The sequence below is a fragment of the Rhineura floridana genome, chromosome 1, assembly GCF_030035675.1.
Source record: "Rhineura floridana isolate rRhiFlo1 chromosome 1, rRhiFlo1.hap2, whole genome shotgun sequence".
NCBI lineage: Eukaryota > Metazoa > Chordata > Lepidosauria > Squamata > Rhineuridae > Rhineura > Rhineura floridana.
Genome location: NC_084480.1, coordinates 421,679 through 439,998, shown reverse-complemented (window position 1 = coordinate 439,998; position 18,320 = coordinate 421,679). Strand labels below are relative to the sequence as shown.

General features: G+C 47.5%; 1 protein-coding gene across 1 annotated transcript in view; it reads right to left on the bottom strand.

The window, feature by feature from the left end:
• Positions 1 to 3,126: 3,126 nt before the first annotated feature.
• Positions 3,127 to 18,320, bottom strand: part of LOC133375596 (uncharacterized) — a 50,188-nt gene continuing 34,994 nt past the window's right edge. Inside the window, exons 2-5 of the mRNA XM_061607339.1 lie at positions 6,611 to 6,835; positions 6,209 to 6,567; positions 5,604 to 5,724; positions 3,127 to 3,595 (exon numbers count right to left, since the gene is read on the bottom strand). Coding sequence (XP_061463323.1) covers positions 3,562 to 3,595; positions 5,604 to 5,724; positions 6,209 to 6,567; positions 6,611 to 6,835 — 739 coding nt within the window. The 3' untranslated portion in view covers positions 3,127 to 3,561. The remainder of the gene's footprint in view (positions 3,596 to 5,603; positions 5,725 to 6,208; positions 6,568 to 6,610; positions 6,836 to 18,320) is intronic.

The window sequence follows — 18,320 nt, the reverse complement described above, 5'->3', positions numbered from 1 at the left end:
GTGCTCATTAACTTGATCAAAGATGCTACAGCTGCTGTTGACAGTCTAAGGTCTGACTCTGACGTTTACTTTTTGGATCAGAATTGTAGGGACTGATAAAGGTAATAGAATAGAAGCCTTAAGATATATTGCAATATAACTTGTCTGATTCTGACTTATTGGCTAAGGCCAACTATATTCATTCCTATAAAGTGTTTAGATGCTTAAGAAGTGTTAAAATGTTTAAGAAATAAATGTTATGAAGATACTGCACTGTTGAACTCCCATTTATTTTCCTGGTATCTCCCAAGGCCCAAGAATTCTTGGGTAGGATCTCCAGTCATTAGGCTGCCTGTGACAACTGTTGCCACTAAATCCGCAAGCTTAGGCGAGCACAATATCTGATGAATAAGGCGTCTGAATAGCTACAGGCAAAGGGGAGAACATAAGAACCCTTTATCTTGGGCATTCATAAGAAAGAGTCTCTCTTGCCAGTTTCAGAACCCTAGCCCAACACTAAGACGAATTCATTATCAATCACTGCTAGCAATGGCGGTGAAGAAACCATTCTTCCCCCCATCATTGCATCCTCACAGTATGGTGCAGCAAAGCTTTTCTGATGGTCTGGGATCTCTTGTAATCTGATTCACCTGTGGATGTTAAGGAACCCTCAGAGGTGTTGAAAGTGAGGCAACAGCAACTCCTGTTTTGTCGTTTTTGTTTATGTTCCTGAAGGGAGATAGAGTTAGGGTCCTCCAGATGGCTAGGCTTGACTACCTTTACCTGTGATGCTCTGACTGACTTCCGTCCTTAGACTGATATGTCTTAGGGAAGCTTATCTGCCCTTCCTCCTTCCACCCCTTCCTTCTCTTCTTCGACTGTCTGAGGAGAGAGGAGACATCTTTATCTTAAGATCGTAAGTCTTTCTGGCTCCTGATCTGGATTTTCCAAAACCTCGTCTAACCACAATAATGAAGCCCTTGAAAACACAGATGCTGCAATAGATGCACGTACAGACAATGCTGTCACTTCATGACCTTTTAAAGTGCCATGTCTAACTTTAGTTCTGTAAGATCCTTCAATTCAGCATCTTCATCTCTTGAAAGGAAATTTCTAGAAACTAAAGCAGAAATCGGGTAATCAGTGGCTGGAGTTCTCAGCTGCTCCATAAACTCTGGCTCTAATAAGTATAATTTGTGGCTGTGGCCAGCAGGTCTGCTTTTTGCCTAGCCTTGGCTGGTATGCCAGCTGTGCCCATTTCTGTTGGAAGTGTCCCAACCATGCGTAGGAGAGCCACAGCCTCCTCAGCTTCTAGAAGTTTGATACACTATACATTCCCCACAGACCCGCCCGCCCCACTTGTCCATTGGAAGGTGAAACTAATGCATCAGCCCACGTACCAGCTCTCAGACAAGTCATTTGAACCAGATGAAATCCAGTTGATTGAATCCTTTTGTGGTTTACCCAAGAATGAGCAAAGCACAATCATTTCCAGACTGGACAGCCTTAAAACACTCCTGGGGAATTTGCAAGCTAGGAATTATATCCTTCCCATCAAAGAAGGGCTGCCGCTTCCCAACAAGTTGGTAGATCTCGCTTTCCAACAACTTGAAATGCCTCCTAATCCCTCTAGCCTAACTTCCCCAAGTGGCACTACCCACCAGGTAATGGCTGAAATACATTTTACTCCTCCCTACAATGCAGCTCAAAGCGAGGGGAGTTCGGCTACTGCCAGACATTTAGGCCACAGGGCTAAGTCAATGGGTGGTCCCTCTTTGCTAGAAATGTGCTACTTGGACACTGAGGAACTGGGATCCCCCAGGAAGCCTATATCCCTACCTTGTACCTTGGTCTGCCAGGAAGGTCCAATTTTTTCAAACGTTAGTATCTTGAATTCAGATACAGAGCAAATCACGGTCAGAGCTTGGAAGTAACTCGTTAAAAATAACGAGTTACTTCTAATTCGTTCCTTTTTTAAGTAACGAGGGCGTAACGTCACTACATTTTGCTAGTAATAGAACGACTAGCAATTTCCCTACTTTTTAGCAGTAACTGTAACGTTTCTGATGTTATATTTGGACGTTACTAGGGGCGAGAGGAAGAGGAAGTCTTCTGCTCATGTGATTGGTGGACAGAAGACATGTGCCTCACACTGGACTCCAGGGGCCGTCTCCGGCCTCTGGCCATAATTGGTTTGAAGACATGGATCTCCGGCTTTTGAGCCTCTCCCTCAGCCACGCATGCGTGAAGGCTGTGGCTGGCCGCCTTCCCACCGTTTCTGATTGAGGCAGGGACTGGACTAGAGAGACGTGAGGCACCGCCGTAGTTGCCGCCGCCGCTGTAGCCCCCCCCCCGAGCAGCAGCCCCTGCCCGCTCCATCGCCGCCCCTGCAGCCCCCCCCCCAGCAGTAGCGCCGGGCGTTCGCTTGACGACGAGAGCACCTTGTCATTTGCAGAGGAGGCGAATTGGCTCCGGGGTAAGAAGGCCTCTCGGTTGCAGGAGGCGGTTAGCGGCCGGGTTGCTGGTAGGCTGTGGCTGGGGCAGCGTCGCGCACAGAGAGAGAGAGAGAGAGAGACCCCTTACCTGCAGTGGGACAGGAAACCAGAGAGAGAGAGAGAGAGAGACCCCTTACCTGCAGTGGGACAGGAAACCAGAGAGAGATAGAGAGAGACCCCTTACCTGCAGTGGGACAGGAAACCAGAGAGAGAGAGAGAGAGAGAGAGAGACCCCTTACCTGCAGTGGGACAGGAAACCAGAGAGAGATAGAGAGAGACCCCTTACCTGCAGTGGGACAGGAAACCAGAGAGAGAGAGAGAGAGAGACCCCTTACCTGCAGTGGGACAGGAAACCAGAAAGAGAGAGAGAGACCCCTTACCTGCAGTGGGACAGGAAACCAGAAAGAGAGAGACCCCTTACCTGCAGTGGGACCTGCAGATTCCATTGTGGGGGGGTTTGCTTTTAGTGTTTTTCTTTTAATTAGTTTCTTTTTAATTTTAACTTTTTGTAAGCTGCCCTAAGAACCTCTTGATCAACAATCAAACAAAACAACAAACAGCATAATTTTCTTCTTTGGGCCCTTTCTGAGACTTCTCTCTTGTACGTTAATGTCAGCATGGCCTTGAAAATAATTTAACTGACTTCAATAAGTTCCTCTTGGGAAAGCTCATTTATTTTTTTAAAAATCACCCTATGAAACAGTTGTCTGGGTGATATGCAGAGAATTTTGAAAATGCCCATAACTAGCACATAGAACAAAACCTACCAATATCAGCCACAGTTGACTTTGCAGTGTGAAACTCTTAGACCCTTCATAGAATTCAACAAATCTAAGCCTCTTTTGGATTAGATGGGGGGTGAACCCTTTTTGACCTGAGGGCCACATTCACCCATGGCCAATGGGGGAGGGAGGGTGCTACATGATAGTGGTGGATATGGCCAAAGCCCTCCGGCATAAAAGACTGAAGGCAGAACAGTGGTGCTGCTGGAAAGGTGCTGCTGCAAGTGAAGTGAGGATGCCAGGGGAAAGGGAGCACTTTTTAGCTGGTCCTACACAAGTGGCAAAAGCAGATCCTGGGTTCCTTTTTACTTGACACGTATGAAGACATTGCTGCCAACCCTGCAAGGAAAAAATGAGAGAGGGAACCTCAGAGGCACACCTAAGGTGTATTTCACTGATTTCATTGGCTTCTGAGTCAATGGCCAGGACCAGCTGCAGTTTCTGCCTGTGGCCACCTGCCATCACATCAGCTGCCCCTCCCACTTGCATGCATGCTGCGGGCAGCTGGGCTGCGGCTGGATAAACCCACAAGCCTACCTGAGGGAGGGAGATTGGTGGTTGCAGCAGCACTGCTCCACCTGCAGCCCCCGTGCTCCTGACTCCCATAACTGGGTGTTGAGGTTTGGGGTGGGGTGAGGAGGAATGTCCATAAGAAAGGACTCTATGGAGTCTGCAGCTTTGTAGTGTCAGTCTGTGTCTAGGGAGATCACCCTCTTTTATCCCTGACAGGGTGGTGATGGGGTTTTTTTGGAGGGGGGAGGCCAGGAGGTCTCAAAATGCCAATCATGTGAAAGGTAAGTGGGGAATATTTGCCTTCTCCCTACAACCAATGGGGTTCAAACTCCCGCCCAGGCCTACAGGAGAGTCCCCCTGGGGGCTGCTGCTACTGCCGCTGCCAGTGTGTGCCTTGCACTCCCCTTGTTGCGTCCTGGCCTGGACACTTTCCCTCCCTGTGTGGGTCTTGGGAACTGGGTCCTAGGAGGGCCAGGCATGCTATCTGCAGCCTGGCACCCCAAGCAGGGAGTGCTATGGGTGTTGGATTGTGTGGGGAGTAGCCTTCCTTCGCTTGGTGTTCATTGCGGTCAAAAGGTCAGGGGGCTCAGGCCCTCCATGTCTGAGGGGCAGGTGGGTGCTGTTTCCAGCACAGTCCCTGATGGATGGGTAGCGCTAGTGGCATTCCGGGTTGGTAGGGAAGGGGGTGCCTGCCATTGTTTACACCCTTTTTGCATTTTTCAATTGTGTGTTTTATTAAATAAATAAATAAATAAATGTATACCCCACCCTGCCCCTCCCACCAGGATTTTTCTAGGTAGACTATACGTGGATCACCCCACATGCAAAGGACATAAATAAATGTGCATACGCTCCAGCATAGCCAGTTAGCTAGATATAGAACTCTTTCCTATCAAGCATGTACTTCCAGAATAAAGTAGTTGTTTCTTATTTTACAGCTTAAAGTCTCTGTCTGACTAATTTGCAGGGAAGGTAGAATCTTAGCAAAGATTCAAACACACACACATAAGCTATACTCAATACTCTCCGCTAAGCTATGCAACTCAATAGAACTCGGACACCTAGGTGGGCCTGTGAATGCCCTGGTTGTGGTGGCAGGTCTGTTGTCATCCTGGCAGCCTGATCTCCTCTCCTGGGAAATCAGAGTCTAGGACTGCTGCCCCGCCCAACGTAAGCCACGAGACAAACTTCTGAGTGCCAGTTCATTGCAGGGTGAGGGCTTTAGTGCTGGTCTCGGACAGCCTGGACAGAGCTACTTTTTAAAGGGAAAGGACCTGATTTTCACAGGAGGAGGGAAGGGCGCCCGCCTCTTTGGCCTTGCCAGTCGGGGGGGGGGGGCTGCCAGCAGGAGGGGCGGCACGCAGCTCTGTTGGAAGTGGGGCAAGAGCATCTCCTGTTTTGTTCTTTTGTTTCTGTTCCAGAAGGGAGATAGAGTTAGGGTCCTCCAGATGGCTAGGCTTGCCTACCTTTACCTGTGATGCTCTGACTGACTTCCTTCTGTCGCTAGACTGTTATGTCTTTAGGGAAGCTTGAGAGAGGAGACACCTTTGTCTCTGCTCTCTCTCTCCTAGCCATGGTCAACTCCCACGCCTGGGGATTGCGCCCCCAGCTTAATTAGTTAGAACTAGGCAGGCCTTTCTATCTACTATGTATTTCTATAAATACTGTAAAGGAGCTTTTCTTATTTTACTAAGTCTCAAGTCTCAGTGATGCTGACGCAGGGTAAGAAGCCTGCTTTCTTAGGTAAACGCACACACACGCTGGCACACTCGCATTTCAGACCGCTGTTACTCTCCGCTTACCACCACAAGCTCAGCTCAGCCCTCTCGCTCACCTGGTGGCTTTCCAGCCTTGGGCCTGCGTCGCCACCTGCTCCCGCAGGAGCCACATCGTCTCCAGGGTTTCAGCGCCCTTCTCATCCAGGAAGCACTGGCCCACGAAGGCGGTGGTGGAGTCTGCGCGGGGAGAAAGAGGCGCTCAGCCAGAGGCCAGAAGGGGTCAGCGTGGAGCCCGGGGCCGCCTCCCCACCCGCGGCCTCTTCAGGGAGTCTCTGGATGGGATCGGCAGTCCGTTCCCAGCCACAGTGACGCTCCGGGGAGGGGGCTGAATTCCGTTTTCCCAGGCCAAGCCTGCCGGCCAAGCGCTGCTGCTCCTCTGGGCTGGGCTCCCATGGCGCCCCTCTAACATTCTTCTGACTCCCCTAAATTTTTATAAAATAAATATATTTATGGCAGATCTTTCCTGCTCCCCCACTCCTTTGGCGCTGCTAGGCTGGCTGCGGGCCCCGCCCTCCCCTTCCCAGCCCCGGAGCTGCTCCGACGCATCCCTCCCCCACCCCCCGTCTGTGACCCCGCGGCGCCCCGAGGCTTCTGCCGCCCGCCTGCAGTCCTGCAGCTCCGCGGCCGGGACAGTGCCGGGTGTCGCCGCCGCCCCGCTTGCCTGAGAACGTCCAGTGGACAGTGAAGCCGAAGGTGGGCTGGGCCCCGTCGCTGGCGAGGTGCTGGCCGCCCTGGAGGGGGGACCCTCGGATGGCGTTCGCGGAGGCCGACACTGCGGTCAAGTAGGAGCCGCCCCCCCCCCGCCGTAGCGCCCGAGGAAGCAGCCCTCCCAGCCTGTCGCCGGCTCCGCCAGGGAAGCGCTCCTGCTGCTGGGGCTGCTGCCCATTTTGCAGGGGAGGAGCGAGCCCGAGCTCATGCAGACCCACGCCACCGCGACAGAAGCCCCCCCCCTCTCGCGCGCGCGTCCGCGCCCCCGGCGTGGCCTGGGACCCTCCTGTGTCGCGGGAGGCGCGGCTCTTTCTTCAGCGCGGACCATCCGTCGGCAGCCGCTGCCTGGCCGTACCTTCGCCGGGAGCTCGCCTTTTTCAGAGACAGCCGGAGCGAGAGACGCGGCGGGGGACAAGAGGAGGACGCCCAGCACCGCCAGGGCGGCGCCGCCGAGAGAGACCACTCGCTGCACCGTCTTTGCCGCCGGCGCCTCGAGGGAGCCGAGGAGGAGAGGCGCTTTCCGTGCCCCGCCGCGACGAGCCTGCTGCGCACCGCCTGCCCACCTCTTATAGCGCCTGCCCTAGAGGTTGCGCAACCCCGGGACGCCCCGTTGGGTCAGGCGCGGAGTTGTAGCCACAAGGGCCTGGCCGATCTTCAAAGGCTTCTGAGGAAGCTTAGCAGTCATGGAATAAGAGGAGAGGTCCTCTTGTGGATAAGGAATTGGTTAAGAAGCAGAAAGCAGAGAGTAGGAATCAACTGACAGTTCTTCCAATGGAGGGCTGTAGAAAGTGGAGTCCCTCAAGGATTGGTATTGGGACCTGTACTTTTCAACTTGTTCATTAATGACCTAGAATTAGGAGTGAGCAGTGAAGTGGCCAAGTTTGCTGACGACACTAAATTGTTCAGGGTTGTTAAAACAAAAAGGGATTGCGAAGAGCTCCAAAAAGACCTCTCCAAACTGAGTGAATGGGCGGAAAAATGGCAAATGCAATTCAATATAAACAAGTGTAAAATTATGCATATTGGAGCAAAAAATCTGAATTTCACATATACGCTCATGGGGTCTGAACTGGCGGTGACCGACCAGGAGAGAGACCTCGGGGTTGTAGTGGACAGCACGATGAAAATGTCGACCCAGTGTGCGGCAGCTGTGAAAAAGGCAAATTCCATGCTAGCGATAATTAGGAAAGGTATTGAAAATAAAACAGCCGATATCATAATGCCGTTGTATAAATCTATGGTGCGGCCGCATTTGGAATACTGTGTACAGTTCTGGTCGCCTCATCTCAAAAAGGATATTATAGAGTTGGAAAAGGTTCAGAAGAGGGCAACCAGAATGATCAAGGGGATGGAGCGAATCCCTTACGAGGAAAGGTTGCAGCATTTGGGGCTTTTTAGTTTAGAGAAAAGGCGGGTCAGAGGAGACATGATAGAAGTGTAGAAAATTATGCATGGCATTGAGAAAGTGGATAGAGAAAAGTTCTTCTCCCTCTCTCATAATACTAGAACTCGTGGACATTCAAAGAAGCTGAATGTTGGAAGATTCAGGACAGACAAAAGGAAGTACTTCTTTACTCAGCGCATAGTTAAACTATGGAATTTGCTCCCACAAGATGCAGTAATGGCCACCAGCTTGGATGGCTTTAAAAGAAGATTAGACAAATTCATGGAGGACAGGGCTATCAATGGCTACTAGCCATGATGGCTGTGCTGTGCCACCCTAGTCAGAGGCAGCATGCTTCTGAAAACCAGTTGCCGGAAGCCTCAGGAGGGGAGAGTGTTCTTGCACTCGGGTCCTGCTTGCGGGCTTCCCCCAGGCACCTGGTTGGCCACTGTGAGAACAGGATGCTGGACTAGATGGGCCACTGGCCTGATCCAGCAGGCTCTTCTTATGTTCTTATGTTCTTATTTACTTGTAAGTAAGGGCTGAGTTTAATAGTAATTAAGCTTGTGTGTGCACAGAATTTCAGCCTAAGGACAGAAGGGACTACATATTATTTTAGCAAATGCAGGTTCCCAAACCTGTGGTAGCCAAAATAATGTAAAGTGAAAGCAGGGGAGAACTGGCATGTTATTTTACTTTATCTGGAATATTTCTGTTTCACCCCATCCCAGGCTGGTTAACAATGCAAATGTTGGAAAGGAGAGAGGAATCTTTAAACTTACCTCTCACCTGCCAATTCCCCCTCCTCATGGCTCTAGCAGCTCAGTTTACTTTCAGTTATGGAGTCCATAAAGAGTGGTAGCAATGACCCAGGCAGGGGGTATTTGTTTGCAATAGCAGAAGGTGTAGTGGGGCTGAATCTGCTCACTCCACAGCTCAGTTGCCTGCCCCCCCCCCCCTCTCTCTCTCGGGCCTACCAAGCCTGTTTCCCCGGCGCGACGACTCCCAAGCAAAGGCCTAGCTACCAACAAGCTGGGCCGGCCTCCTCCGACGAGGCCTTCTTGCTCCAGGGGCGGTGGCTACACTTTGCTCACTTCCTGTCTCTCTAGTACTCCCTCCCTCAATGACAAAGGGCGGGAAGGCGGCCAGTCAATCACGCATGCGTGCCTGAGGGAGACACTGAAAAGCCGGAGATCAACGGCTTCAAACAAACTATGGCCGGAGGCCGGAGATGGCCCCCTTTTGCCGAAAACTCCGGCAGAAAACCGGAGACCTGGCAACCCTAATTGTGAGGTATGAAGAGATTATCATGAGGCCTCCCCAGCTGTTGCCACAGGCTGTGGACTGCCTGTGGCATCACAGAAGCACATGGCCGTTGAGTGGATATATATAGGTGGGCCAAGTGAACCGAATGAAAAGCATGGCCTGGTCTTTCACTTGGAGAACTTAATCTAATGAAATCTTTCTTCAAGGAGACCAAAGCTCTCCTCAAGACCCTAATAACAACAGCCAAAGCTCTTCTGTCAAATAACATCTCATCTCTAGCCTCTACTACAAGTACAGCTATAACGAAAGTAAATAAGGAGGATCATCTAAAGCTTACCAACATGACTACTCAGACATCTCAGCCAAAGAAACCCAAGAGACACAAGAAAGAAGAGAGGAAATTAAAGAAACCTATGAAGAATGGCAAGCATCCCAGTCGGACAAAGTTTAACTTCCTTAACGCCTCTTCCTCCTTGCCCTCCAGCAAGCCAGCCCACTCTGTCTCGAGAACAGTAAACGCTCCAAACTCTGCAACTGATTCAAAAAAAAGTACCTCTCCTCCCAGTATTCTTAACGTTCAAGAACATTTATCTTGTGCAAAGGCCGAGGAGAGATTGCCTACAAGAAATAAACCTCTTCAAATGCTAGTCATGAAACCTTCTTCCCAAAAGGTGATAGAAACTGATCTATCTAAGAGCTGCATGAACTTAGTGATGGAACAAAATGAAGTTGTCCTGCTAAATTTTCCCAATTTTCCAAGGAGACGTGGATGTTATCCCGACAAACATCAGTTTTGCGAGTTTTTAAAGTCTATTGCATCAACTCACTTCACTGCCTCTGACATAAGCAACCTCTTCTTTCTTCATAGCAATTATCCCACTACTGGCGTAATAATAACTTTCATTAATAAGGAGATCGCACAGCGGTTTTATTCTTTAAAACCACTTCTGGCGGATATTGGACTATTCATTGTGCACCATTTTAAAAACGTAGCTCCTCCCTTCCCTTTGGTGGTTAATCCTTCTCGAACATCTCAACCTACACAGGATCCCCAGCGCTCTGAACGGGGGGACAAACTACCTACTTGGATTCCCACTTGGAGAAGGCGAATTGGCAGATGGAAGGAGATGATCATCTGGCTGTGAGATGCCATCATGGAGCGATAATGAGGCAAGTTTACTTGCTGAGCGGGATCACGGCTTGAAGGTGGCTGCTACTCACATCTGAAGCTGGTTGATGTCTAGCCATGGACCTAGTGGAAGCTGGCAGTGTGTATGGAACAGAGCTTGGAAAAGTTACTTTTTAAAACTACAACTCTCATCAGCCCAAGCCAGCATGGCCACTGGATTGGGCTGATGGGAGTTGTAGTTCAAAAAAGTAACTTTTCCAAGCTCTGGTATGGAAGCAGTGGATTTCACATTTGGAAGCTGGCGGATGCCGCAAGGCTGAAGCAGGCGGATGTTTGTGGAGAAAAGTGAATGGATTATTTATTTTATTTATTTCATTCCACAGCCCACAGCCAAGGGCTTCCAAATGCCCCAAAAGATCCACGTTATGCTGTTTGACGGTCAATAGTTGTGGGTTGAAGCCGGGGAACGAATGTGAATGGATGGGGAGGGGCGAGAAAGGGGCGGATGTTGTCGCTGGCTGGCCGTGTGTGTGTGTGAGTGGAGTTTCGGATGCGGTAAAGGGGTTGGGTGGGTGTAAGTGTGTGAATGTGACAAACCGGTGGATATACCATGACTAAATGACACCAGTGAATGTTGGCAGGTGGAAGCTATGGGATGAAGTTGCCAAGGCGGATGCTGGCGGAGGTGCCTGGGTGAGGCTGCTGGATAGTTGCCATCCCCCTCATTGTCTGTGTTTCTTTCCTTCCAGGGATGTCTCTGAAGCTGGTGAGGTTTTGGAAGAGACCACCTGTGAGAGCAACAAAGAGGACTGCAAGGCTGAAAGAAGCCAGCTTTTAGTTCTAAATAAAATGTTTTTTGCATTCATCTCCTGTGGAGTCCCTTGCTTTATTCAAAAACAGCTAATGGGAGATCAAATCCCAGAGCGTTATGGTGTGCCCCTCCCTGGTGTCAGTATACATGATGAACCCATAGCTATACATGAGGCTAGAAATATTTCAATAATAAATGAATACATCACTGCTGAGGTGTCCTTACCATTGTCAGGCCGAGGGAGGTTGTGCTGTTACTGTGGGCAAGGGACTGCCTGTGACGTCACAAAAGGACATGGTGGCTGAGACGGGGGGGGGGACGAATGGAGGGAAGGAGCCCAGGAGGAGGGGGAGGCGCTGAGGGGAAGTGAATCTAGAAACTGGAGAAGCTGGGCTGGCTCCCTCCTGTGTATTTGAGTTGCCAACATTTTGCTCCCTCAGAGCTCCTGTGCCTGTCTCACCTGCACTGCTGTCAAAAAAGGAATGTAACTGAAGATTCTCCTTGCCTCCATACACACCAATAAACACCTTAGAAGGATCTCATGGGTTTGGAAAGCTCTTTTATTTGTAATAAACTGTTTTAAAAAAGCTTTGAAGACATCTTCAAAAAAAAAAGGTTAAACATGTTTTTAAAAAAGGTTTAAAAACATATTAAAAAGCAATTCCAACACAGAAGCAGACTGGGACAAGGTCTCAACTTAAAAGAGTTGTTGAAAGAGGAAGTTCTTCAATAGGCGCCGAAAGGTGGTGCCTGTCTAGTATTTGAGGGTAGGGAATTCCACAGGGTAGGTGCCGCCTTACTGGGATTTCCGGTTTGCAGGGTGCTTCTTTCACACTAGACATTTGATTATGATGATGGTTGTGGCAGAGTAGCGCTTGGGCATTACTATGATTATTTAGTACTATTATTTATCCCATCCTTCCTCTTAGGAAAGTCCATGGGGGCTAGCAATATATATATTTTTTTAAAAAGCGGAACCACAATCCAAAATTCAACTCACCATGGTAATCAACATTGTATCATACAAAAAGTGTCAGGTTTGTTATGCTCCAAAGGCCTTCCAGTCTTAAGGGCTTAAGGGCTAAACCCTGAATGAACGTGGAAGGGACGGCACCAGCGATTTCCATAGTTTAACTACACTCATGTGAAGAACTTCTTCCTTTCTCTGGCCCGAATCTCCCACCATTCAGCTTCCTTGCATGTCCCTGAGTTCTAGTGTTATGAGAGAAGGAGGGGGGGAAACTTTCCTCTGTCCACTTTCTCCATGCCATGCATAATCTCATAGCAAAGAGCGTGTGTGCATAAACACCCTCAACAGGGAAAAGTTTCTCTGCCCATGTCCAGAGGTAATAATGTGGTTGGATTCCAACTCCCAGCAGCCCCAGCCAACGATCAGGGATGATGGGAGTTGGAGTACAGCTACATCACGAGGGCCCCACGTTGACTTTCTCGGTCCTAGAACCTCACTCCAAATTCTCTACAGTGCTCAGGGTCTTCCATGGCACAAGCGCACAGTGGTCTAGCACATGTGAAAAATGTTTCCCAAAGGTATCAAACCTACTGAGATAGAGAAATGATACAAAACAATAACTCAATGGTACAATTTCGACCGACTAAAACAGCTACAATCTTGGGCATGCCTAGACCCTCCTACAAAGGATTAATTCATTCACTTTTATCCCCATTTGCTTGCACAAATCTTACACAGAGGCATAGAATCCAGCCACACCCAGAAATGCCCTTACTTGTTTTTTGGTTAAGGGGATCGGCCACGCTTGTATTGCCTCCACCTTGCTCCATAAGGGGGTGATTTTCCCACTCCCCACCTTATGTCCTAAATAGATTACTTCCTTTAGTCCAAACTGGCATTTCTTAGCTTTTATTGTGAGGCCTGCTTTTCTTAAGGCCTCCAATACTGTTGTCAGGTGTTGGACATGCTCAGGCACCGACTTGCTAAAAATGGCCACGTCATCGATATAGGCCACTGCAAAATCTGACATGCCTCGCAACACAGTATTGATTAGCCTCTGAAATGAACTTGGTGAGTTCCTTAGTCCCATGGGTAAGGTCACAAACTCATATAACCCATCTGGTGTACTGAAGGCAGTTTTACAGAGATCTAGTGTAGAGATAATGGTTGCTGCCCCCAATAACTCTAACATAGCGTCTACCCTAGGCATAGGATACGCATCTGGGACAGTAATTTTATTGATTAGCCGATAATCAATGCAAAACCTGATCGTTCCATCTTTTTTCGGAACCAGGACAATACTTGAGGCCCAGGGACTGATGGATTCCCTGATCACTCCTAATTCCAGCATATCTTCCACCTCCTTTTTGATCTCATTCAAAACTTTCCCATTCACACGGTACGGAACAGATCTGATTGGGGCATGATCTCCAGTATCAATGGAATGTATAACTATACTGGTTCGGCCAGGTTTGTTGCTAAAGAGATTCCTATAGGTTTTCAAAACTCTCAGAATCTCTTCTTTTACTTCCTCCTCTACCTCCTCTGACCATTCCACTTGATCTACCCCTCCTTTGTCTTTGCTTTCCTGTACCAAATCTGGAAGTTCAGGCCCACTTCCCTCAGGGAATAAGGTAACTTGTAACACCTTTGCATCCCTGGTATGGTAAGGCTTTAACATATTTACATGAACCACTTTGCTTTTGTTTAATTGGTCTGTGGTGATTACATATGTCACTGTGTCAAGCCTTTCTCTGATGGTATATGGTCCTTCCCAGTTAGCCTGTAATTTGTCATGTTTCCTGGGTATGAACGCCATAACCATATCTCCCACATCATACACACGTTCTCTGGCTGTTCTGTCATACCAGTAACTTTGCTTCTCCTGTGCATGACTCAAATTCTCTTTCACTACTTCCATAATTGATGTTAATTTATTGCGGAATTCCAATACAAAATCTACTACAGAAGTTTTGTACTCTCCCAGAGTTTCTTCCCATGAATTTTTTAGCAGTTCCAAAGGTCCCCTCACTTTTCTAGTAAACATTAGTTCAAAGGGTGAGAAGCCTGTTGACTCCTGAGGGACTTCTCTGTATGCAAATAAGAAGCATCCCAAACGTTCATCCCAGTCTTGTGGGTGATCTTGAACATAGCTTCTTATCATGCCCTTCAAAATTCCATTGAATCTCTCAGTTAGCCCATTAGTGGCGGGATGGTAAGTAGTGGTCTTTAGATGTTTTAGACCACAACATTTCCACATACATTGCATCACTTCTCCCATGAATACACTGCCTTGATCTGTCAGCACTTCATGAGGGAAACCCAGCCTCATAAAGATTTTTAATAAAGCCTCTGCCACTACAGGGGCTTCTACAGATCTCAGTGCTTCTGCGTCTGGGTACCTGGTGGCAAAATCCACCACCACCACTAGATATTTCTTGCCATGCCTTGTGGGTTTGGAAAAAGGGCCCACCAAATCTATTCCCACTCTATAAAAGGGTTGTCCAATTATAGGAAGGGGCTTTAAGGGTGCCTTGGTCTTTACTCCACTCTTTCCCACCTTTTGGCATATTCCACAAGATAGACAATGTTGTTTTACATCCTTGGAGATATTTGGCCAATAATAATGTGCAGCCAATCTCCTCTTGGTCTTTTTTATTCCCAGATGTCCTGCACATGGGAAATCGTGGGCTACCTCTAGCAATCTCGTTCTCTATTTGCTAGGTACTATCAATTGCTTCACTGGTTCACATTTATCCTTTCTCTCAGCAGGCATCCACAGTCTATATAAAATCCCATTCTCACACACAACTTGATTCCTCAGTTTGTCAGTGAAAGGAATCTGTTGGGTCAGGACTTGTTCCTTTATCTGCTTCAAACTTATATCTTTATGCAGCTCTTCCCTGAATTGATCTGCTTCTTCCCCAGAGACCACTTGATACCGTTTGTCTCCCTCAGCAGGCCAGCTAGTGGTTGCTATGGTGACCTGAGGCTGGTTAACAGATTCCACCCTGTTTGTTTCAGCCCCCCTTAATATGGCTTCTTTTTCTCTGCCAATTTGCTGTCTGGTCACTACATAGATCTTTCCTTGGGCGCCCATTACATCCCTTCCCAGTATTACTGGTTCTTGTTGCTGGGCATTAATGCCTACTTTATATCGGCCCTCTCGGCCTCTCCAAGTCATATCCACCAGGGCCACAGGCAAACTTTCTGGTTGACCTCTCACTCCTTGGATAGTCACAGTTTCCTGAGGTAATATTACCTCAGATTTTATTAAATCTGGCCTCAGTAATGTCTGAGCGGCACCAGTATCAAGCAATGCCCAATAATTTGCCCCTTGTACACTCACTTCCTCTCTCAGACTTGAATCAAGGTCTGTTACTTCTGTCCAGTTTATCTGGCAGAACTGAACCTTTTTTGCTGTTTCTAAAGCCTTGGGCTCTGTTTTCACTGTCCTTCTCTGAGCAGGATTACTAATGGGGTTGGCAACCTCACATTGAAAACGTAGGTGCCCTGGTCTACCACATTTGTAGCATAATTTCTCCTCACTTTTAGGGTACACAGATCCACTCTGGGGTGTCCTGTGCCCTTCAGATTTTAATGGAGGACTCACTCGCTGTGGTACCACATCCCTTCTGCCAGCACTATATGGTCTGGGTTTAAACTCTCTTGATGTTTTCCCCACCCAGCCAGTTCTGTTGGAGGCGAAGTGATCCGCCATCTCTGCGGCCTCCTGCACCGATGTAGGGGAACGGTCTTTGACCAGGAGCCTTATTTCTGGTGGTAACTGATGGTATAATTGATCCAATATCATGTTTTTCACCTCCTCCACAGACTGAGCTTTTGCACTTGTCAGCCATTTCCCAAATATGTCCATCAGTTTTGCCCCCAGCTCCACGAAAGACCTCCCTGTCTGTATCTGGCAGTTTCTGAAACTGGGAAACGCCACCGAAAGCCACAGCCCGGAAGATGCAAGTGCGGGAGAAACTGTAGAACAAAGTATGGAGCCCAAACCGGAGGGGAAAAGGTCACATACCTAAATTTGTGAGGATGTTGAATGCAGCAACTGCTGATGTCATTTAAATCCTTTGCAATAATGCAGAAGGTGGAGAGGCCTTTGCACTCCAGGTGTTGCTGAACTACAACTCCCATCAACCCTAGCAAACATGGCCAATGGTCAGAGATGATGGGAGTTGTACTTTAGCAACATCTGGAGGGCCAAAGGTTCCCTTGCTTGGTATAATACAAGGCTGGGGCCCTCCAGATGTTGTTGGACTCCATGTCCCATTAGTCCCTGACAACATGGCCTGTGCTCAGGGATGGTGGGGGCTGTAGTTCAGCAACATCTGGGGAGTCGCAGGTGCGCCATCCCTGGTATAGTGGGTCCTTTTTTATATAATAATAACGTTCGAGACAGAATTTGGTTGTGTGTTTTGAAATGAGATGACAGGATGACAGATTCATTCATGGAGGAACCATATGATGAAGAACCAGAAATTTTAGAATGTGAGGTGAAAGCCGCTCTTAAAATTCTTGGAAGAAACAAATCACCAGGAATAGACAGCATACCAATAGAGTTGCTACAAGCTACTGAGACTGAATCTGTCCAAATTTTGACAAGAATTTGTCAAGAAATATGGAAAACTAAACAATGGCCCACAGACTGGAAGCGTTCAATATATATCCCACTTCCAAAGAAAGGGGATCCCAGAGAATGCAGTAATTACCAAACTATTGCCTTAATATCCCATGCAAGTAAGGTAATGCTCAAGATTCTACAACAAAGGCTCTTACCATATATGGAGCGAGAAATGCCAGACGTCCAAGCTGGATTTAGAAAGGGAAGAGGCACCAGAGATCATATTGCAAACATACGTTGGATAATGGAACGGAGCAAGGAATTTCAGAAGAAAGTCACCCTGTGCTTTATAGACTACAGCAAAGCCTTTGACTGTGTAGATCATGAAAAACTATGGAATGCATTAAAAGAAATGGGGGTGCCACAGCATCTGATTGTCCTGATGCGCAACCTATACTCTGGACAAGAGGCGACTGTAAGGACAGAATATGGAGAAACTGATTGGTTCCCCACTGGAAAGGGTGTGAGACAGGGTTGTATTTTATCACCCTGTTTGTTTAATCTGTAGGCAGAACATATCATACGGAAAGCGGGATTGGACCAAGATGAAGGAGGTGTGAAAATTGGAGGGAGAAACATCAATAATTTAAGATATGCAGATGATACCATACTCTTAGCAGAAACCAGTAATGATTTGAAACAAATGCTGATGAAAGTTAAAGAGGAAAGCACAAAAGCAGGACTACAGCTGAACATCAAGAAGACTAAAGTAATGACAACAGAAGATTTATGTAACTTTACAGTTGACAATGAAGACATTGAACTTGTCAAGGATTATCAATACCTCGGCACAGGCATTAACCAAAATGGAGACAATAGTAAAGAAATCAGAAGAAGGCTAGGACTGGGGAGGGCAGCTGTGAGAGAACTAGAAAAGATCCTCAAATGCAAAGATGTACCACTGAACACCAAAGTCAGGATCATTCAGACCATGGTATTCCCAATCTGTATGTATGGATGTGAAAGTTGGACAGTGAAAAACCAGATAAGAGAAAAATCAACTCATTTGAAATGTGGTGCTGGAGGAGAGCTTTGCGCATACCATGGACTGCTAAAAAGACAAATAATTGGGTGTTAGATCAAATTAAACCAGAACTATCACTTGAAGCTAAAATGTTGAAACTAAGGTTATCATACTTTGGACACATAATGAGAAGACAGGATTCACTAGAAAAGACAATAATGCTGGGAAAAACAGAAGGGAGTAGAAAAAGAGGGCCAAACAAGAGATGGATGGATTCCATAAAGGAAGCCACAGACCTGAACTTACAAGATCTGAGCAGAGTGGTTCATGACAGATGCTCTTGGAGGTCGCTGATTCATAGGGTCGCCATAAGTCATAGTCGACTTGAAGGCACATAACAACAACAACAATTTGGAAGTCTCAATCCTTGGACCTCTGATATACCGGCCCTGTTTATTTATTTATTATTTATTATTTCAATTTATATACCACCCTTAGCAAAATAGCTCTCAGGGCGGTGAACAAACAAGGTAAAATACAATATATCATAGTAAAAAAAAATCACAGAAACATGTACAAACAAACAACAGAAAACACGACAAAAACGAAATACAGCACAAATTAAAGAGAATACAGATTAAAAGATTAGAAAGGTTAAGAAGATTAAAAAATTAAAATGCCTGGGAGCATAAAAAGGGCATTGAGAAAGTGGATAGAGAAAAGTTCTTCTCCCTCTCTCATAATACTAGAACTCGTGGACATTCAAAGAAGCTGAATGTTGGAAGATTCAGGACAGACAAAGGAAGTACTTCTTTACTCAGCGCATAGGTAAACTATGGAATTTGCTCCCACAAGATGCAGTAATGGCCACCAGCTTGGACGTCTTTAAAAGAAGATTAGAC